Genomic DNA, 22,827 nt, shown 5'->3' with positions numbered 1-22,827 from the left:
CTAAAGATTAAAGGAGAAAATGACATAATTAGATCAAGAACATAATACAGTAAAAGCATTAAGTAAGATTCAACTATTCATTACAAAAGTACTAGCAAGTCAGAAATAGAGTATTCTACACCGTAGCGTCCATGAGAAACCTTTGGCAAATACCGCACTGCGATGGTGAAATACTAAACTCATTCTCTGTGCAATCCCTCATACTGCAAGGATGTCTGTTATCTCCCTTTCCAAGCCCTCCTTCAGGTGTTGGCTAGTGAGAACATACATACACACACACACACACACACACACACACCCATCAAACAAACTTACAAGGAAGAAATACAATGCCATTACTTTATTGTTTAAATCAACTGACTTCATAGGAAAAAAATATTGTATAAAAAGTTTTTCTATGACAGGTCATTTATGTAAATGCCTGCATTTGTACACACCAGCAGTAATGTTTTTAAAAAAAAAAAAAAAGAATCATTTTTTTAAAAGTTACCATTTACTGGGCCAGGGAGATAGCTCAGTAGAATAAGAGCTTGCCTGGCAAGCACAACATCCTGAGTTCAATCCTTGGTACCACCAAAAAAAAGTTACCATTTACAACAAATTTAAGTGGGGCATTGTTGCACACACCTGTAAATCCAGCACATGGGAGGCTGAAACAGCAGGATCACCACAAGTTTGAGGCCAGTCTGGGCTACAAGTGAGTTCAAGACCAGCATGCATTGCATAAGACTTTGTCTCAAAAAACCCCAAAAGATTAACAAATGACACATATGTACAAGAGATGTTATCACAGGCTCTAGGCCTTTAGCTGGACTCGTGGAGGATGTTGCCATGGACTCCAGGTCTTCAGTTGGACTCATACAGAACATTGTCATAGGACCCATGCCCTCAGCTGGATTTTCTGGTCTCTAGAGTGTGGACAGATCCTCCTACATTCTTCTGCATTTGGCATTTTGGGTGAATATTATCTATTATCCTATGAATCACGTGTCCTGCAGTCAGTCCTTTCCCTTGTAAACCCTGACTATAGCACAATGAAACTGCTGTCCAAGAAACACTGTCAGGTGAGTAGAAGCCCAGGAAACCTTACCTCCTTCCTTATGAAGGCATAAAGTCACTATGAAGACTGCAGAAATGAGCATGGAATCAAGAGTCCCGAAAGGGACCCACACAGATGAGGGAACCAGAGAAGTCCCAGGTGGCTCTGGAGCTCACTGGGAAGGATGAACTACCCAAGAAATCTGTGAGGACACTGGCAAAAAACTCTCTGTCCAACATCACACACAGCCTCAAGATGAATCAAGAATTTCAGTGTGAAAAATCAAAACATTTAAGCTCTTAAAGAAAAAAACATGAAAGTATGTAAGTACCCTCAGAGTTGGGAAGAATTTCTAAAACAGAATATTTTAGAAGTACTAACCATGAAAGAAAGGTTAAACGTTAAAATTAAGCACTTTGTTCACTGAAATCATCAGGAGGTTGAAAAGACAAGCCAAACATGGAGAGAAAATATCTGCAACACATACAGCTAACAAGTAATTAATATTTGGGATATTATATAAAGAACTCCTATAAATCAATTAGAAAAGGTCAACCCCATAGAAAAATGGATAAAGGAAGAGAAGGAATTTATTAAGAAGCAAAATAAAAGGCTTATAAGAATATGAAAAGACATTCAATCTCTTTGATAATCTGGGAAACAGAAATGAAAGGACAATGAGGTAGCCTCACATTGGTCAGTATGGAGCAAGAGGAATTCTCATCCGTGTTGGCAGGGCAGGAGCATGAACTGGCTATGGAATTCTGCCACACATCTCGGCACCAGCAGCGCTAACGACATACATCCTCCACGACCCAGCAACTCCAGTTAGGAAGATACCCTATGAAAATAGTTCGTGCTATGATATACACTCTGACTCATTAGGATCAAAATTAGAAATTAACTCTGAAGTGGGTTATTAAATACCATACAACATCCAACATTAATATTTATAGAAGGCCAGACAAATAGCTCAGTGGACTAAAAGCACCTGCTTAGGCAGAGCACAACGGCCGGGGTTCAATCCCCGGCATGCTGTGCTGGCCCCACCCCCAGGGTGCACTGAGAAGGCGATTGAGACTGGGCGTGGTGGCACCCACCTGTAATCCCAGCACTCGGGAGGCTGAAAACAGGAGAATCACTACGAGTTGGATCTACATAGTGAGACCCTACAGACCCTGTACCCCATAGACCCTTTACTAAATTAAAAAAAAAATATATATATACATATATATGCACATACAGATATATATATATATATATATATATATATATATATATCTGATATGCACATCAGATATATATATATTTTTTTTTCCCAGAGCACACAGGTATTCTTTTCATGGGCTTCTTACTCATTAAATGCTAACTTCACTAGTAAATATGAGCGCTGCCCTTCTATAAACACAGAGATGAACACATCTGATGGGTTGCCTTGGATGAAGAATGAATGGTCTTTTGTACACACTGACAAGTGCATGTACTTTAATCACCAAAGACTAACAAGTATTTATATAATGAAATCCTTTCTGAAGATTATTTCAATGTAATCAGGATTAAAAGGAAATAAAACTTTCATCCTTATCATCTTTGAGTGAAGACACTTGAGTTTTAATAACTTACTCAGAAAATACACAGAAGGAAACAGTAGCACCAAGCAAGCCTGCAGTCCTGTGGACTTCCTTAATAACAACCTGTATTCAAGAGACCATAATCTGCTCAGCAGCCAGCCTTCTCTCAAGGGTCATAATCAGAGGCTGAGAAAACGCACTGGAAATAAACACTATGCCACTAAAACCAAGACAATGCGGGTATTAGCAGCTATACAAAAGTCAGCCTTTGTCGGGTGAGTCACTTCTAAAATGATGAAAGGATAAGTCTTTGAAGTGTTTTCTATTCAAGCTGGAAAATATATAAAGGGAATCACATAGCAAGCAAGCTGACTGCAAAATTTTTCTTCAATTTATAAATACTTGTTCAGTTTTACACAAATATTGAGCTACGAATGGCAAAGATGAGTCTCTCTTCCTACACATTAATACTAATTTTTTCTTTGTTTTCTCAAGGTATTCTACTTTCAGCTTCCAAGTCCATAAAGAATTTGGAAGATGACATGGTATTTAATACATTTAGGATGGGGAAGACCTTTCAGAAGGAAGATACTGCTGAAAGATCGGTTGTCGCTCCTTCTCTGGATCAATACAAAAATGATGAGAGTGGTTTCGTGAATGATGAGGACAACAAAAATTCAAAGGTAAGTGGAAGTGCAGCTTGTCTTTATTGCAGTGGAAATGGTTTATGTAAATCCTCAAAAAAAGGGAAAATTGGCATTTGTTTGTTTTATAAAAAGGAATATATACAAATAATCATACTCTGCATTAGGACAACTGATGAAATTTCATGCAGACTGGGTGGTTTACCCATCCTAAAGAATGCTTCTTATCCAAGGGTTTACTTGCAATAAACTTTTATCTAAGGTATCTTTAAAGAGTCAGAAGCAGTCCAGAGCATGTCTAAACTGATCAATAAGGATGTCGCACAACAGTATCACAGACCCACTCCAAAGAAGACAGCTAAAACATGAATTAATTTTCTCTTCACAGAACACAGGCTCCAACCATAATTTCATGAACCATGGTCTGCCACTGAACCTGGCTCTAAAGCCTTATCTTGCACTGAAAGGAGCTGTAGCTCTTCCGGCTGAAAATGGAGTGCAGAATACTGAATCAACACAAGAAAAGAGAGAAATTGGGGATGAAGAAAACTCAGCTAAATTTCCAATAGGAAGGAGAGATTTTGACAGTGAGTAATCTTTTGAAAACTCAATTCTTATTATCTCAATACCATACAAGAACTCTGAGTTTAAATGAGCCTGGATATAATCATAACACAATTAAATATGACCATGGTTCAATTCTAGTTGATATTAAGTGGCCCCTGTCAGAAATATGAACTAGAAAAGCTTCTAGTTACTGTAATTGTGGTTATTCAGTAGCATACGGAGCCAATTTTTCCTTAGTTTTGTGTGGCAATGCTACTCCTTTAACAGCTTACCCTGTTTCTTTCAGTGCTCAGATGTATGCTGGGCAGAGTCTACCGGCCTTGCTGGCAAGCCTGATCCCGGCTGGTCTACACCATCTTCTCAGAAGAAAACGAAATCATTTCATTGCCAATGGAGAGAAAAGTCCTTCATGTTACTATAGTTTGTGTTCTTATTTTAAACATCTCTTTTAAAACAAAGCTGTGTTAAGACAATGTACCCATAATCCAAACGATATGTTTTTTTTATCCCCTGTGCATTAAACTCTGTGAAAATTCTGCATAATGATGACTAAGTGGTATTTTTGAACAATAGATAAACTTTACATACAACTTTGTGGCAAAATAAAGTATCACTATTTACACTTGATGTTTTAAAAGTTAAAGATATAATTTTGGTGAACAAGGCTTCATAGATGTATCCATCTAAAGCACATCAAAGACAGAATCACAGCATAAAAAACTGCGTTAGCCTTGTCTGGCCGCTGATCAGCTTGGTCCTGGGAGCACGCGCGCCGCCTTTCGCTGCTCTGGCTAAAGGCTTCTTCCGCAAGTCCCCTGACATTTCAGGCATCTTAACACTTTTATGTCGAGGTGGCTGATTGCCATCATCACAGAAAATGTTTTCACCGTTGAAATCCACCTGCTTCCTTTTGGAGCTTTTATTTCCTGCCTGACTATTTGATTTTCCTGATCCTTGGTCATTTTTACTTCTGTCCAGATGCACATTTCCAGAATGTGTTCCAATTGTTGGTCTTCCAAGAGAGGAATCTACACCCTCTGTTACGCAAAATAAAAAGGGAACAGAAATCATATTTATACCTAGTATTGCTACTCATGAAAATTTTAAAACTTTAAATGAGAGAAAAAGGGATCAAAAATGATCATATGATAAATACACATATACCAATTCCTCCAAATGGGTGTAAATTTCATGCATTGCAAACATGCCAGTAAAAAAGGCAAAGTATTTTTTAAAAATCTATGATTTATAATAAGCTACTAGCTGGTTAAATGATTAACACATACAGTTACACTGTCACATTAGTTTTCATTTTACCGTATCACTTCTCTTTCCTATCAATGAATATTTGCTTGAATATAGGTTATTAATCATTATATACATATATATGTTAGGAATTGTTCCTTAAATCCACTTAGTTAAATCAAACTTTCCCTATTATTATCCATAAATTTGTACTTAGATGTAACTATTCAAAAGAACCAATTCTTTAAAAATATGACTTTGTATTTAATAGCACTTTGCAAAAATAATCTAATTTTACTTAAAACCAGTATGTGAGGCTGGGGAGATAGCTTAGTGGTCTAAGCACCTGCCTGGCAAGCGCAAAGACTTGGGTTTGATCCCTGGTACCATATGCTGTGCCAGCCCTGGAGCCCCAGGTGTGCTGAGCTAGCCACTGAAACCAGGTGTGGTGGTGCATGCTTGTAATCACAGTGCTAGAGAAGCGGAGACCAGAGGACCACTATAAGTCTGAGCTGTGTGGCAAAACCATGTACCAAATACATATACACATACATAATTAAAAAAACAAAACACTGAGTAGACTGGAATGAAATCATTTACCAGAAGGGCCGTTTTTCCCGTGAAGAACACACAAAGGCTTCACTGCTGACTTAATGTTATTCTGCTTATCCTTGCTTATCAAGCAATCATCCTTATAAGTACAAGAAAACTGGGATCTAATTAAGGTTTGCTTCATCTGGTAACAGAAAGAAAAATATGCAATTTATACTTGAGTTTTTTCATTCTTATATACTCAGTAGTAATCGAAGTGTCATTAAAAAGCTCCTTACAAATTCCACTTTTCACAGGAAACTCTTTCCCTGCCTTCCACCTCACCAGCTTGCTCCAGGCTGTGGGTGGCACTTCTGCTCTTGCCCGCAATACTAGTTTTCTGTATATTTTTTATGTATTTTGTAACAGTTATAAAACATGAATGTTAGACTCTTCAAAGACTCTTCAAAGGTTACTTCAGTGTTTGGGTGCTTTGGGAGTGAGTTTTATTATAAGTGAAATCATAACATGTGTGATATCCCAACCATAGGAAAATACAAGTTTTTCATTATAAGAAATACACTGAGCACAACTCTTTGGGGGGAAAAAAAGAATTTTTTAAAAATAGGTCAAAATAAGCAGAAACAAAACTAGGAAAGAAATAAGAAGAGAAACAACAATATTCAGAAGCTATTATTTCTCGGTTAAAACTTGAAAATTTAGAAAACAAGAAAGATCATTCAAAAAGAGAAAAGAAAGATCATTCAAATCTATCATTTGAGGAAGATTCTACCCAGTGTTTGTTTGTTTGTTTTTAATGTATTTGGTTGTTACACGGTCTCACTACGCAGCTCAGGCTCATAGTGATCCTCCTGTTTTCAGCCTCCCCAGTGCTGGGATCACAGGTGTGCGCCACCATGCCCAACTCTGTGGCCGGCTAAGCGCACCTGGTACAGGATGTGGTGCTGGGGATCGAACCGCAGTCCTTGCGCTTGCCTAAGCAGGCACTTTAGTCCACTGACTATCTTGCCAACCCCTCTACCAAGTGTTTAAACAGTCAAAACATAAAAATATACTCTTGTATTTATCTTTTTGCATAAATGTAGGAAGAAAACAAGAGAGATGAAGTTAAAAATTTAGGAACAAGGAATTTGCCAGTCATGATGGCAAAAGGCAGAAGAATTAAATTTTAAATTTAAGAAAAAGCACAGCAAAAGGATAGTTTTGGAAATATTTTGGGCAAACATAATAACCACTAAGTGCCTTACAGATGGAATTAATTGTATGAGAATGCAAACTTCAACAATTATACAGGTCTTTAGTCATTCAGGTATAGTAGGGAGATTTCTCCAAATAATTAGAAGTCACCTCAAATCCTCTCACACTTCGAATTACTTACATTATGCTGAGTATTACTTGGAGTATTAATTGATGACAGAACAAAAGACTTTGTTACATATTACTAATAATTCAGTCATTTTGTCCTGGGTTACATAACCAGAGATCAGTGCATTAAACATCCACTCAGATGCTTGCAAAGGACATGGACTTGAGTTCCCCAACAGTGATTCCTAAGGAAGCAGAGCAGCACGTTGGGCAGCTGTGGCATCCAAGTAAACTCCATTAGCAAGATAAATTATCTATTGCACATCAAAAAACTAGCTTTTGGAAAAAGTGGAATACAGTAGGCTGTTCATGAGGCTACAACTCATAACAACTCCAAGAATTCTAAGAGCACAGTTCCCATACTCAATCTCAACCACAAGATTTCCTGTGGTAGAACTGAAAGCTCTAGGTAGCTCTTCCTGGACTTTATCCTATAAATACAGAATTAGAGCAATTTATAAATCTATTAAGAGAAATCTTATTAAGAGGATAAACTACAGTTTATGACGGCCTATCACTGCCGCAGCAGCCCGTGATCTCCTACTTCCATTACTGACATTACCCCTCATATATTTCTTTCACTTCAGCAGTAACTGTTCACAGAAAATTATAAACTTACTGCTTATAAAGAAAGACAAAGCGTGCGTTAAGACAGTGCAGCCAGGGGCTGGGGCCTGGCGTGGGTCACTCCCACAGTGCCCAGGAGGGACGGCACCTGTGGGTGACTCCTGCCCACGCCACCATCTCCATCGGCACTCTATGAAGCACGCTATGTAAAAATACAGTAATTACACAACATGGTACAGAAAACTTGTCTTCTCAATCTTGCATCTAGCAAAAGTATTTCTTTAGAAAGATGTTACTTTTTATTGGTTTTCATGTAATCTAAGTAAAAACTTTCCTTTTCCATATATACCTTCACAAAGTGCACCCCAGCTCGCCCTATGGCTTGATTTCCTCTCTTCAGGCCTACTAGACAGAAATTCCAGCACCCTGAATGACCACAGGACAATTTCAGAAAAGCAAAGTTACAAAGCAATGGATTCCTAATGGTTGAAACACGGAAGAAAAAATAACTTCTTTATCTACCATGAAAAAAATATTATTCATAAACATACCAAAATGAGAAAGATAATCATGATCCATGGTGATCTTGCAATAGTTATGTCCAAAAGAATTGAGGAGAGTTAATATATTTATGAAAGATTATACATGGTTTTTCTTTCCTTTTCCCTGTACAGAAACTTCTTTTTTGTTTTCATCAATTACTACTTTTGAGTTCCAACTGTGTGTACACAAGAGATAACTAGAATGACTCTTACAGTTAAAAGTTGTTCTATTTATAAATTTTGCTGTTGACACACAGCTGGAAGGAATAATAAATAAACTGTATAACAGAATCAAGATTGAAAAGATTTCAGAAGGCTGGAACCATAAGTAGAAAATAAGATGGAAATGAATGGGGATAAACAAAGACTTATATTTACATTCAAAAATATCAATTACAGATGTACAGGATGAGGAGAACCTCACTTAAAAAAGACCTGGAGATTATGATTGATCATGAGCTTCACTGAGGCCACCAGGGTGATGTCCAGCTGACATAAGTGACACAGAAACACAAGAGGTTATGATGGGGAAAGCGTCAGTGTTATAAAAAGATGCAGCCTCTAATATAGGCCCTAAGACTTATTGTCTAGATAATCTTCGAGAAACCACTGTATATTGCACTTATCCACACATAAGGAACAATGTCTACCTCAAACATTGTCAGAACTGTAAGAAATGAAAAAATATGGATAGTCTATATAGGTTCTAGAGATCTAAAGTAGACACTGGATAGTTGTAACTGCAAATATGAAATCTGTATTACTATAAAATAAGATCTGCTGAATTAGATCCCTCAGGGCCAGGCCAATTCTAAGAGGATTCTAGGAATGTAGCTCGAAAAAAAATGAACTTAATTCTTCATTTTGACTTTTTTTAAATGCAAGCTACATTAACTTGTATTTACAACATAAAAGGGCTTGCTTTTCCTTTGTTCATAAAAGTTGAATTTTTCTGCACAAGATTTGTGGCTACATAGAATTGAGATTACTTCCTGTTGCAAATCTTCCAAATCTCTCTGTGTATTTATTTGATTTGGAATCACAAATAAGCAAAACAATTCCCTCCTGAAAGTGCTTTTGAAGTACTAAACAACTAAGAATAATGTCCAGATTCATACATGGCTGTTAAAATCATTTTATGTTCAAATCACATGAGAAAAACAGATTGAAAGTTTTCCTTTGTAGAGTGATTTCCCCCCTTTGGAAAGATTTCTATCCACAGTAAAATTGCAATGAACTTCAAACTTGCCAAGAATTAGAAAAGTCCTTTTGCCACAAGCTCTTTTTAAAATTGAAACTATTAGTAGGTTCCCGGTTTGAGGAAAATAGTACTTCACATAGGAAAGCCTGACTCCAGCTAAATTAAGATGAATGAGTCAAAACACTGGAAAGTCACAGATACTCTGAGCTTGCTGCATTAATCAGAAAAGGAAAACTCCAAAGCTCCACCCCATCAGTACATTAACAATTTTGAAAAAAGAAATCAAACTAAAAATAAATGTTCTACATTTATCTTTTTATTCTTACATGATCACATTTGGAAAAGAATAGGCACTTGTACCTCTAATGGCATATGAATTTGCACATATGTCAAATGACCCATTGCTTTAACAGTGAAATGCCATTTACCTTGCTAAATGACAGAAAAGTATACTACTTCTGACCTGTGTCTTTTCACGACCCCTCATGTAGGGCTAGGCCCTCCTTCACTTTTGGGAGATAACATAAACTTCACAGTCTGCTGCCTGAATACAAGCTCCTGCTCCATGACTTTCGAACGCCTGCAGCCTGGAGACGGGCCCAGGGTAGCTGGGATGGGGAGTACAGACGTCCATTGGACACACGCAGCACTCGAGGTACTGAACGTGCCCAAGCCCAGGGCTTCAGCCACAGTGGGTTCTATCTGACGTCAGTCTAATATGGTCCGTTATGGGTTCTATCTGACGTCAGTCTAATATGGTCCGTTATTCTAATAAAAGTCCTTGCTTCGCGTCACCTCAAGGAGACCTCTACTTATCCTACTTCAAATCAAAACACACAAAGAAAGCATGCCCTTTCTCTCTCCCTGCTTTATTTTCTTTTGCGTAACTGCTAACCTTCTAATGCACCATATAATCCACTTGTTTCACTGCTGTCTGCTTCTCTCAGAAGAAATGTAAACTGCACAAATAGCAAAACCATGAGCGTGTGGCAGCTGGTGGCCGGCTCTGGCCTCTCCAGCCCACAGGGCAAGGAGTCCAGGGGGCACAGACTTGCTTGCTGGGAGAACCTGACCCTGTCCTGGAGCTGCTCCCTTGGGCTCTGGCTCCGAAGGCCTGGGTCACACACACCTCTAGATGGGGTGACCCTCCAGGTAGGAAATGAAAGTAGGGTAGAAGGGGTACAGGAGTAGGCCAAGGCCAGGCATCCGTGATGTGGAGTGATGACCATGTACGGTGAATATTGAAATTATTTAGAAAGTGATTATAGCCAAAGATGCCTTGTCATCAATCCCCCTCTAATGCCCCACCTCATTCTGAAAGCACTTATCATTCTCACCACTTGCTGGGAATCCTCCAGGAGGATCTTTACAAGGTGTGGTAAAAAGTACACAGCCGGCTGCTCGAGAGCCACCCCAGGGGAAGGCATGCTGCCTACCTGACTCACCAAGTCTAGCACTGTGTGACTTCTGGCTCTTCCCCAAGTCAAAATGACCATGAGAGGTCAATGTTTTGAATTGATTTGGTACAGTGAGCCCCCCAGGGCAACACAACCAAAGACAGGAGAACTCTAGAGCCGCAGCAGAAAGTGACCGAAAGATTCGTGGGTCTGAAGCCAGGAGGATGCAGGCAGTCAGCAACAGCGCGTGTTCACTGAGTACAGTTTAAACACTCGTATTTTCCGATCACCGGGGTCTACTGGTGCAGCTCAGCTGCATATGAGTGTGGGGAGCAGGGCCTCTGTCTGCTTCACTCCCAGCAGTGCCTGGCACACAGCCTGACATGCAGGGTGCCCCAACACCTGGCAGTGAATGAATTCACAGAAGTTCTAACAAATTCGTGTCAGAAGCAGCCATGAGGGAAGCAAAACCTGGGGGTAGAAAGTGATGCGCAGCGGGGACCACACTAGCAGAAGCCACCCCAGGGGCACACCCATGGTGCAGTCCTCTCTACTGCTCAACCAATCTCAGCTCTATGTCCCTGGCCTCACAGTTGGGAGCCTTCAGACCTCTGCTGTCTGGCTTCCAGGCCTGCGGCTCCACCGGCCTCTCTGGGCTCACATGGTGCCCCACTTCCCCTCAGGAAGGTGGCTCAGGGAAGGAGGCCAGCGAGTGCCTGAGGCCTGTGCAGCCCCACTGCTCCAGCAGCCAGGACACGGCCTCACCCACCAGATGAGGCCGCCACCTCCTACACGGCAACCAGAAATAACGACACGCAGGCCTCCTCAAGTCTCTGCGTGTGCCAGCCTCTCGAGGCACCCAAAATCTTTTTCTCTTTCCTTCGGGTGAGTTCCTTTACCTTGGCCAACATCACTTTTCAGCTTGGATCCAGATTGGCAAAATCCAGGGAAGTAGACAGCTGGCAATTGGACTGTTCATCTCAGAGGGTCTCTGCTCTGCCAGGCTTGGGTCATCTACACTTTGCCTACATAGCTCTTCCATGCCTTTAAAACCCACTTCCCTAACCTCATCTGCTTTTTATTGTCTTGCTATTACAGCAGAAATGGTGTTCCGCATGACCTGCAATGTGTGAGAGGTCCCAAGCCCCCAAGTGCCCACTTCCTACAATTCCCTCCTTGTTTGAGAGTACTTCACTTTCTCTTGAGAACTATGTTTTGGAGACTGCATATTTTCTGTCCCTCGTTTTTCTGCAGCCTGAGGGACAGTAGCACCAGGCAGCAGCATAAAGAATTCCCCGTGTCCCCACACCCCTCTATGATACCTGGCAAGCACTCTCTGAGGGCTTCTCCCTCTAGTCAGTGCCAGGACTCGAACTCCACTCGCACTAGATCATGGGGGGGGGGGGGTCGGTGTAGACCTGAGCTCACTTCCCACACTTCGGCCATGGTGCCATCCAGTGGCCACTTCTGGCTCTTTGCTGAGGAAGGGGTGGGGGCACAATGAGCTGTCAGCTTCAGCTTCGGAAAGACCAGGGAGGCTTTTGCAGGGCGCAAGGACAAGAGGAAGCTGCTTGGCCTCTTATCTCTGAACATTTTCTCTCCATGGCCAGCACTTTGGAGAGTTTGCTGCCACCTGATGACATCATTAGTTGTCATTTGCGCTTGGCAATTGTTTTGTTAGTCTTCATTATTTTGTATTCATTTTGAGTAGAGGGAAGGGAAATACTGTGTAATTCAAACTACCATTTCAAATAGAGCTGTACTGGGGTTCCTAACCATGGGGCTAGATCTGGACACTGAACCAAAACCCGCAGACCCTAAGCACAGGACTGCCTGGATGCCGGGGGTAGGGGGCGGCAGAACACAGCCAGCCGTGCCCCGCTGGCTGCCACATGCTCACCCTCACAGTCCCAGGTGCTGTCTGCTGAAGACCTAGGGCCTTCCTCATAGGCTCGGTGAAGTCCTTACAATCTCTAAAGGCTCCCAGCAAATGCAGGAAGAGTTAGTAAGAACCTGATTTTCTTCACAAGGAATCTTATTTGATTGCCATAAACACGTTTCCTAACAAACTGCAATAAGTAACAAAAGCTGAGGAGCTAAAGTGAGTGTTCAAAGAATGGTTACCAAGGTAGTCTCACAGGATTCTGTGAGCAGAGGAGCATCTATGGCTACTTATGGACAGGAAAGCTCTGCCTAATAGGGACATGGAGATTTCACAATCAAGCACATCAAAATCCTCAATTCACTAGTGCCTGCTTGTAGTGGCTGATACATTGTGTCAACTTGGCTGGATCCTGGGCAATTCCACACCCTGGGGGCCTCATGGGCGGGAGGAAGGCCCACCCTAAGACGAGACACTGGGCCTGCCTCAGAGTGACTCAGCACAAAAAGGGGATCAAAAAAGGGGTTGAGGAAGGAGTTGGCATTCCACTTGCTCAGAGGAACTTCAGTCTTCTCGGTCGGCTTGCGCTTCATCTCCCGGCTTGCAGCACAGCCTCTTCCACCTCCGCTTGGATCCTTCAGCTTCTGTCCCTCTTCAGCCTTCCACGGAGGCCGTCCGGCCAACTGATAAGAGACTTGCACGGAACACTGCAGTGAGCTTCAGACCTTGGGACTGATTCCTTCAGTCTCGGGTGTGCAGACACCCTCTGCACGCTTCTGCATCGGACTCTGAGGCTGGCCGTTGTAAGCCATTCTTGTACTTTCTCATACCTTTATACATCTTGGGTTATATCTGTTTCTTGCATTATATCTGTTCCTCTAGTAAAACTCTAGTACACTCTTGTTTCTGAAATGCTCTCTCCAAGATGACACTTTTAAATACATAATATACATTCTCTCCATGATTTTCCTTATCTATATATAACAATATATATAACAACACCTAAGTATGTTTAAATGTTGAATAACTGAACGAATTAGATGTAGGTTCTTTCTGAACACTAAAGTCATGAAGGTTTCACGTGCCTGAAGAAAGACACTAGGACTTACCCTAGCACTAACATTTCCTGAGACAGCTTGTGAGCTGCCAGACTCGGTGACACCTGAGAAAACCAACTCGGAGGACAGACTGACTTGGGCTCACGGTGACGGAGGATCCAGCCCACCATGTGCTGGCTCCATTGCCTTCAGGCCTACGGTGAGGCAGAAATATCACAGAGGAAGGCACGGCAGGTGACAGCTGCCCTCACCCTGCTGCTCCTGCTCCTGCGGAGCAGCCTGCTGCTTTGTGCCGCCCACATTCAGGGCGGGTCCCACCTCCATTCGCCATCTCACAGGCCAACCAGCACTGGAAACACCCTCACAGATACAGTGTGTTTCTCTAATTCCCAAGGCTTCTCTCAATCTCATCAAATTGACAATTAGGATTAAAAACAAGAGACTAGGGCTGGGGGGAGATAGCTCAGTGGTCAAGGCACCTCCCTGGCAAGTGCAAGGACCCGGGTTCCATCCCCAGTACCGCATGCTGTGGTAGCCCTGGAACTCTGGGTGCACCATGCTGGCCACCAAAACCAGGCGCGGTGGTGCACACCTGTAATCTCAGCACTAGGGAGACTGAGACAGGAGATCACTATGAGTCCAAGCTGCATAGTGAGACCCTGTACCAAATAAATAGATTAAAAACAAGAAATTTTACTTCAAACTAAATGAAAATATAAGGTGCCACTCTAGTCAAAACAATGTAAAATGTTCACCCTATCTCACTGTACAATTGATTATATTCCACCGCCATGTCTTCCAACAGGAGCAGGTTTTACATGATGCTGTACCACAGCCTGGGCACGGCGTGCTCCAAAAGGCCATGGTTGCAGCTTGGCATTATTGGCAGGCGTGGAAACCGCGTTGCTGCACAGCCAGGCAGTGAGTGGCTCTGCTCTGTCCTGCACACAGAGCCATGGCAATCTGGCCCCAAGACAGACCTTCCCTTGTGTAACCTACAGTTCGGTAGGATCTACTCGGGGATCTGCTATAGCACTGGGAAGCTGCCACATACAGCCACTCACAGCTCCATTTAAAATATTAGAAAAAGATATACATTAGAAATGTAATCAAGAGGGCCATGATGTTCCCCTTCATTCATTCAACAAGTACTTATTCAATATTTACAATAGCAACTGCTTTTTCTTTTCTTCTTTTCAGTCTAGTAGATTAAGTAGCCAAAAGCAGATCAGTCAAGACTGCACTAAGGAAAGTTTCTATGCATCAACAGTCATTATTTGCTTTCCATTTCATTCTCATCATGTGATATGTGATGTATATTTGCATTCTGCAGCTCAGATTGCCATATTTATTTCTTCTAAATATACATGTTTATCATATTCATGACATTAGTAATGTTTGTCATCATTCACTTTACATTAAATCGTACCTTGATTTTCTTCTCTTGCACAGACTTACTGATGCGTTCTCTTAGGGGTTTCATCAATGAATTATCCACTCGTGTAGGAGAGCTATGTTAAAAAAATAAATAAATAAAGGTAAAAATGTACTGCTGTAGCCCAAATGCTACGACGAGGTGGGACCCCTGGCAGGCGATCAGCGGGTGGGCGCTTGGCCCTCACGGATGGGATCAGCGCCCAAAAAACGAGCTCAAGGGAGCGTGCTGCCCACGAGGAAGGCAGCATGGAGCAGTAGCAGTGGGTCCGCTGGCACCGGGTCCTGCACCTCCCCAAGCGTGAGACACAAACCTCTGTCACTTTCAGATTGCACAGCCAAGTGAGTGCACCCCAGCAGCTACAGTGCACCAAGACGCCCAGAAATTTAAGGGGCTTTTAGACCAGTTCCCCTAAATACCAACAATTTGCTCAGTCAATACAGTAACCATGTCCTGTACTTTATTTGTAAGGGGCTGCACGAGGTGCTGGGATGGACAGAGCTGATCTGCTCCTTGGCCCGTGGTCACGCAGCGCGAGGCCTCAGAAAAGGGATAGACATCTGCGCAGCTAGAACTCAAAACAGGGGCCCTCCAAAGAGAACAAGAAAAGCTGCAAGTCCGAAAAGGCACAATGCAAAAGATTCCTGGAGTTGATCACATCAGCCTATATTGCCAATTAAATTAATCTCTTTATTGTTTTAGGCTTCAGACCAGTTTTCTGAGCAGCAGCTCCAGAAGGATGCAGAAAACAACAAATAGTGGGAGAGTTTTATGAAAATTCTCCAAGATGTACTGCATACCATGTAAAATAATTCTTCTGAAACTGTTCAGTGTTCCTGTCGCTTCTCAGCCTTCTGGCTAAGACCAAGTGTAAAACTGCCCATCTTCCCAGAAGCAAACATCCACTGAAAAGTAGCACCCCCCCTGTTAGGTGACTGGCTTATCTGAGTTAAAACTAGGGAGTCCCTGCTGCAGGCTGAGCTGTGCACACCCCCGCAAACACAGTGTTCAAGCCTCAACCCTTAAATGTAACTTCTTTTGGAGACAGGGCTTTTTGGGTTATCACTTGCCCTTAAAGAGGTTATCACAAGGGCCTGGCCCTAGCTCAGTCCTTTAAGTGGCTGCTTCCACAAAGCTGTCAGCCTCAGGTTGCTGGAGTTCGAACCTCACAACTCTCCCACTGGCCAAAAGTACCCTGAAGGCATTCGAGGAACCAAAAAAAAGAGGTTATCACAGTAGGTGCCGGGGAGATGGCTCAGTGGAATAAGCGCTTCCATGGCAAGCGCAAGGGTCTGAGTTCAATCCCCGGTTCCACCAAAAAAAAAAAAAAAAAAAAATAGAGGTTATCACAGCAGGACCCCACCCACTCTGATGAGAGGTGACCTTATCAGGGGACACCGGCATCAAGGAAAGGCCACCTGGGCACAAAGACGTCACCACACCCGCAGTGAGACCCTCACCAGCAGCCGTCTCTCCTGGCCCCTCACCTCACCTCACGCTTCCTGTCCTACAGGAAGCTGAGTCCCCACTGGGGCTCTTCCTACTGCAGCAGCCAGGATGGTGTCAAGATCGTACACACCACACCAGCATAATTGAGCAAATATTTTTTCTCATGATGGGAAGATGAAAACCAGTAAATGTCAATCCCAAGGTAAGTCTGGTGTGTATAATTTAAGTGAAAGCACTTAGCAAAGTTCTTCATGTACTGTAAATAAATATTTTCTCAAAGCCAAAAGCAAAGAATAAAAGAAAAGCCACTAAAACTAGAAACAAACAAAAAGAATTTTAAAAAATAAAACCAGAAACACCTAAATGTTACTTGTTCCACCTAGAACGCCTTTGCACCTCAGTGGGTAATCTCTAACTAACTTTTGCTTCCTTTACACTCTGCTAGTTTCCAAATTTCCCACCATAAGCAAGTGTTTCTTTTGCAGTCAGTAAATATTTTCCCAGACCTTCTCTGGTGTTCACATCCATGTACACATGGCGTCCACGTCACTTACCTGAAGAGTGTGAGGACAGACATCCCGTCGCAGCGGGCTGTGCTCCCGTCGCCGTACAAAAGCTCCGCTTTGTTTCCGGCAGGCACGCTGGCTGCTGCTTCATCCAGAAGAACCAGTAAGGCTTTCACAGTGTCCCTGCCGCAGTAGGCAGTGCCGTGGTTGATGGCATGAGCTTTCGGCTAGAACAAAAAGCATCAATCCCCAAACAAATGTAAATACTGTGTATTGAAAACATACACTGAGGGGCTGGTGAGATGGCTCAGTGGTCTAAAGCACCTACTTAGAACAAGCTTGGCGAAGCGCAGGGACGGCGGTTCAGTCCCCAGCACCACATGCCGGGCAGCCCTGCCCCCTGGTGGGCTGAGCTGGCCACACACACACACACACACACACACAAATAAAAAAAATTTTTTAAAAAATATATTTAAAAAAAAAAAAGAAAAAGAAAACATACACTGAAGGAAAAAAAATTAAGTCTATGTAACAACCACCCTGGCTGTGGGAGTCTGCCACACTGGTCCACTGCCCGTGCCACTCTTCTCCCCACTGCATTTTGAAGTTACACCAAATAACCTGAGGAAAGCAGCTGTGAGGCACAGGACACTTCTCCTGTAAGGTACAGATGAGCAATCTTATCAATTTTCAGATGCACAAGAATGGCAACATCAAAGGAAGACATTATTTTCTGGTCAAAATAACGTTAGGCTTTCAGTCATGAAAATCTTGGTGTTGTCTGTTATTCTAAAGGAAGCTGAACTTCTGGCTACCTGAATACTTACTGCACAGACTGTTGTTAAGGCCTCAACAAATGTGCAAAGGAAAGCCAGCTGACATTCGTTTATTCCGTGGTCACTGGTCAGTGCGTGTGTCCCGAGCCTTATGTCTGAGCATCAGATCTGAAGGCAAACACCCCCGCCCTGTAGGAACCCAGATCTCCTGATAACTGAGGAGCGCTGACACTGCCTAGGATGCTAGCACAGAATCTATGCAGCGTGCGTTGGTTTCTGATCACCTTAGGCCCAGCACACACAACGGACAGAGCAAGGCACTGTGGCGTCCAGGATGATGTCACAGAGGGGGCATGGAGGCAGGACACAGCACCTTCAGGAGCCGGGGGGGACAGCAAGGTGGGGAGCACAGTAAAAGGAGGAGGGCAGTGAAATGTGCTGGAAAAGCTGTGTACACACCAAGAGGTTAGGACAATCGACAACAAAGGCCAAGTCCTGCCTGGCAAGCAGGGACAGAGACCCTATTTACCCTTTAGAGAAGTCACCAATAGCAAGTGTAAAATGAAGTGTATTTCAGTGTAAGAATGTTATCAAATCCTGGAGACAAGGCTACAAATTAAAAGGACATAAAAGTCCAGGTCTGAACTAAGACAGCAGCACTAGAGATAGAGAAAGCAGCGAGAGCACAAAACATTAGCAACTAGACAGGGAAAAGGGGGAAAACATGACACCACGCTATTGCTCACAGCTGCGCGCAAGACGGGCCTCGCTCTCCAGAACCGAGGAAGCTGCTGAAGTTGAACTCACTGGCAACCAGGGCACGGCCGCTCCCTCCCTGTCGGGCTGGTCCTCCTTGTGCCTAAGGGACAAAGTGGCCGTCTGCTGGGCCAGCTACAGTGGCTGAGCCACTGTCCTCAGCTCCTGTCAAGCTGAGCTTGGTCTCCTTCCTCTACCCGACAGACTTGGGCCACCACATAAACTCGAATGCACCCCTGTGCCAGGATCAACCTGCCTGCTGCAGTCAGACCCAGAGATCTCCACACCCTTCACTCCTAACTCCACTGAACATTATTTGAATACATTTTTCAAAAACCAGTGATTTGATGGGAAACAAAATTAAGAACCAGGTTGTTTGCACTTTTCTTTTGTCAGAAAATGAGACAGAGTGGTGCTCTTAATTACCTGAGATTGCAGCAGTTTCTGATTTTTATTTATAATAATAATCTGGTTGTTGTTTGAGCCCAGCTAGTCAGTGGAAATGTTACCACACATAAAATAGTGGGGTACCACCCAGGATAGCCCCCTGGATGGGGTTTCAAAGTAAAGCTGAACATATGTATCGCTACAGAAGAATGGCTAATACTGGTCACTGAGAGGCATGAATGAATGAGTTATAACAGACCATTATTTGCAATCAGTAAGCAAACGTCCCAGCCTTCCCTGGGTGCCATAAGCCGCCCCACTGGAGGGGGTCCTGTTAGCTGACCACGTGGCCATGAGCAGACCATAGCACATGCTCCCAAACCCTGCTCTGAAGCCGAAGCACAGTGCTCAGCTTCTCCTACAATACTGCAGGCTGCCATAGATTATATTTGACCATGTAAGAAAATCAAGAAGAAAGTGAATGTTCCGGGACAGACAATGAAAAGACTGCCAGGTGTGTGGAAACCGAGGCCAGGGCAGGCGCAGGTGTGCAAAAGGAGAGTCTGCGGGGACCGAGAAGAGACACGCAACTGCTGAACAGAAAGCACCGCTAGCAGGCCCGTCGCCACCGCAGACAGCTCAGCACTGGTCTCAGAAACTAGGCTCCTGAGGCTGGGGAGATGGCTCAGTAGATTAAGTGCTTGCCTGGCAAGCGCCAGGGCCTGAGTTCAATCCCCGGTTCTGCCAAAAAAAAGAAAGAAAAAGAGAAAAAAGAAAAAGAAACTAGGCTCCTACAGCTGAATAAAGAGGAAATAATTGCTCTACAAGAATATTTGCTGAAAAATACCACAAATATCTTAATGCCCATCAAGAATTAAGTTTTTAGTGCTAAAAGGGATAAGGAGATTATCCAATGCCTTACTTTAATGAATACAGTTTGGACCAAAGATGTTATGATTTACCCAAGCACAACATAATCCTATTGAGAAAATTAAATTTCAACATCATCTTCAAACACAGGAAAGAGATAATCTGACTTAAGTGGCATCAACAAGCCACAGACACGAGGAACATCAGAGCAATAATGTTTTGTACAGATGACAACAGAAGTAAAAAGCTCATTACCCGTGCAGGGCTTATGTCAGTGGGGCCCAGAGCGCCGCCCTCTTGTTGAGAACTGACAATATTTTTAATCTTCAAATCCAAATCCTGAGCAACTTCTTCTACCGCTTTGCAGAATGAAGCCTCGCTGCTTCGGCCTTTAATCAGCTGCGTCTTTATTACCGACAGTAACCGCCCCCCTGCGATGCTATGAAGGGAAAGAAGATGCTTTTATAATACCCGTGCAAATGACAATCGGTTTAGAGCCTGAAGAAAAAACTTTCGGCACTAATCAACACCTTTCAAACCACATAGCTTTGATCTTATAAAGCAAACAGTGAAGCGTTTAAGAAAAAGATGAGGACCACCAGAAACAAAATGTTTAACGTTTTCCTAAAAGCAAGTAATTTCAAAGTTAGTTACACTTTATTTCAAGCTGAAGGGAGATGATTTAATTATGTATGAACTATAACAGGTCAGCCCCAGTCATTTACACACATAAAATTTGTACCTTTGGATACTACAAAGACAATAAAAACATCGACCTCTCATTGAATCTTAAAGCCAATTCAACAAGTTATAACCCCAAGTTAGGAACCCTAAGTCACAGAGAGAGGACTTGAGTGTCCCATAAGTTGCAGGGCGTGACCAAGACCACAGGATGCTACGGGCTGCAGGGAGGTGGGGAAACTCACCCAGAACACGTGCTGTCAGACCCTCCCTGTGCAGGGCAGTTGTACACAGGAGAGGGAGTTATGTGAGTTAGCAGTGGCCCAGCTGGAGGTGTCCACCAAGAGGAGACAGCTCTCTTTGAAGTCACGGCACCCCGGGAGAAGGGGCCTGGTCCGAGGGGGGTCTCGCTGCCTGGGCACGCTGCTACACTTCTACTAAATGGCTCTTCCACAGTGGCATCAGGAACTCAATCAACTGACACAAGCACTTTGCTGCCTTACTGAGTAAGAGAACAGTCGGGTTGCCCAAGAGAAATGGGGAATCCAGCTCTTTACATCTGAACAGCGAGGGGAGTCCTAAGACGCACCCAAGAAAGGCCATGTGTGACAGTCACACGCTCAGTGGGCTGGTCCCAGGCTCCCTAACCATCAGTCATGCACAGCTTTGTTCAAACACCAACTCTTCTCCTACTGACTCAGTATCTCTAACCAGGGCACCAAGGACTTGTTTCACTTCCAAAGTATCACCGGTGAGCTCGGAGGGCAAGGTGGGAAAAATTCCATGCAAAAATGAGCACTGTGGTAGAGGAGCCACGCTTAACAATCTTCCTATGCACCTTACGCTTGATACACACAAAAGGTGATAGATGCCATATGTATTTGCTGCATAAATGAACACTATTCAGTGGGAAGCATTTCACAGTAAAACAAAAAGATACATGGTTTACTAATGCAGTTATGGCTTGCCGTCCCATAGTAGTTAGGGGATCACTTGGGGAACAGGCATGGAAGAACAGAAGTCTCTCATATCCCTGGGGTCTCCCTTCCTCAGAGGCACAGACACAGGCAGGGTGATGGGCAGGAAGCTGGGAGGCCAGTGAGCAGTTTGAGCAGGGTTTTCTGAGCGCTGGCACCTGGCGCCTGCATTGGGAGACAAATCCCCAGAGGCAGAGGTCGCAGAGCACAACTGGACCTCGCAGTCCGGGCAGGACCTCCAGGAGTCGGGAGGGCTGCATCAGCTTTCACTAGACGGGGCTGCACACTGCACGTGTGTGAAGCTGCTTTCCTGCACCTCGTCCTGGTTAGCGGTAACACAAACACAACTGCTTTTTGTTTGCTGACCATGTACTCTGAAACAGTACGGTGCTGCAAGGCTAATTTTAATAATTTGTTTTTAAATTTTTGTAGTTTTCTACATATATAAGCTCTATGATCAAATAAGTTATTTCTTCCCTTTAAATTCTTATACCTCATTTCTCTTTCTTGCCTCAATGATCTGAATTAGTCATCAAATACTGTGCAGAAAAAAGAATGACAGCAGAAACTTAATTTTACACTGAATGCTAAAACACTTTACTTTATAAGCTAGGCTTTTCTGGAGACCCTTTCCCCCAAGACAAAGCCCTCACTCTCAGTTCATCTTTACACTTGGGCGCAGCCCTGCAGCGTGGTTATGTGCTCCTATCAGACCCCATCTCAGGCCTTCCTTGTGTTTTGTCCCCTCAGACTTTAGTGGTACACATAAAGTTACCCAGTATTACCAGCATCTGGGGATTTTCAGGGAGCTGGAGTCTCACTACGCAGCCCAGGCTGGCCTCAAACTCACAGCAACCCTCCTGCCTCAGCCTCCCAAGTGTTGGGGTTGCAGGTGTGCACTCCCACACTTGACTCAATTCTAGACAGAAAGAGGAGGCTGCAGATGAGCAGAACACTGGCAGCCCGCCTCCTCACTGCACGTGTAGGAGCAGGGAAAGGAAACTGAAGCCCTGGGTGTGCCCAAAGAGCGCACAGAGAGACCCCGAGCGAGAATACAGCGCACTGGTGCAAACAGCTGACCAGAAACGTCTTCCGCTGCCTCTTGTTCATTCTTTGTGACTTCAAGCGTTGGGCTTTCTGCACCACATTTAACAGCTTGACAACCTGACAGCTTTAATCACATTCAGTCTTTAAAAACTGAATGTGATTAAAGATACACCATAGAGCATTTCAGAAATGATTCTGAAGTGTTTTAAATGCAAAAATATGTTAATATCAGGCCAGGCATGGTGGCACATGCCTGAATTTCAGTTCTCAGGAGGCTGAGGCAGGAGGATGGCTGCAAGTTTGAGGCCAGCCT

At 43.5% G+C, this 22,827-nt stretch overlaps 2 protein-coding genes across 2 annotated transcripts in view; one reads left to right on the top strand and one right to left on the bottom strand.

The window, feature by feature from the left end:
- The first annotated feature begins 2,458 nt into the window (after positions 1-2,458).
- Positions 2,459-3,854, top strand: Pmch (pro-melanin concentrating hormone). The gene is made up of 2 exons (XM_023717492.1): positions 2,459-3,293; positions 3,643-3,854. Exons 1-2 carry the CDS (start codon positions 3,045-3,047, stop codon positions 3,847-3,849), a joined length of 456 nt encoding a protein of 151 aa, XP_023573260.1. The 5' UTR covers positions 2,459-3,044; the 3' UTR covers positions 3,850-3,854.
- Positions 3,855-4,511: 657 nt separating this feature from the next.
- The window catches only part of Parpbp (PARP1 binding protein), a 58,403-nt gene continuing 40,087 nt past the window's right edge, over positions 4,512-22,827 (bottom strand). Inside the window, exons 7-11 of the mRNA XM_023717487.1 lie at positions 20,065-20,248; positions 17,069-17,247; positions 15,060-15,141; positions 5,667-5,802; positions 4,512-4,858 (exon numbers count right to left, since the gene is read on the bottom strand). Coding sequence (XP_023573255.1) covers positions 4,527-4,858; positions 5,667-5,802; positions 15,060-15,141; positions 17,069-17,247; positions 20,065-20,248 — 913 coding nt within the window. The 3' untranslated portion in view covers positions 4,512-4,526. The remainder of the gene's footprint in view (positions 4,859-5,666; positions 5,803-15,059; positions 15,142-17,068; positions 17,248-20,064; positions 20,249-22,827) is intronic.

This window comes from Octodon degus, unplaced genomic scaffold, assembly GCF_000260255.1.
Source record: "Octodon degus isolate 3935 unplaced genomic scaffold, OctDeg1.0 scaffold00004, whole genome shotgun sequence".
NCBI lineage: Eukaryota > Metazoa > Chordata > Mammalia > Rodentia > Octodontidae > Octodon > Octodon degus.
The sequence above is the reverse complement of the archived record's forward strand: the minus strand, read 5'-3'. Positions and strand labels throughout refer to the sequence as shown.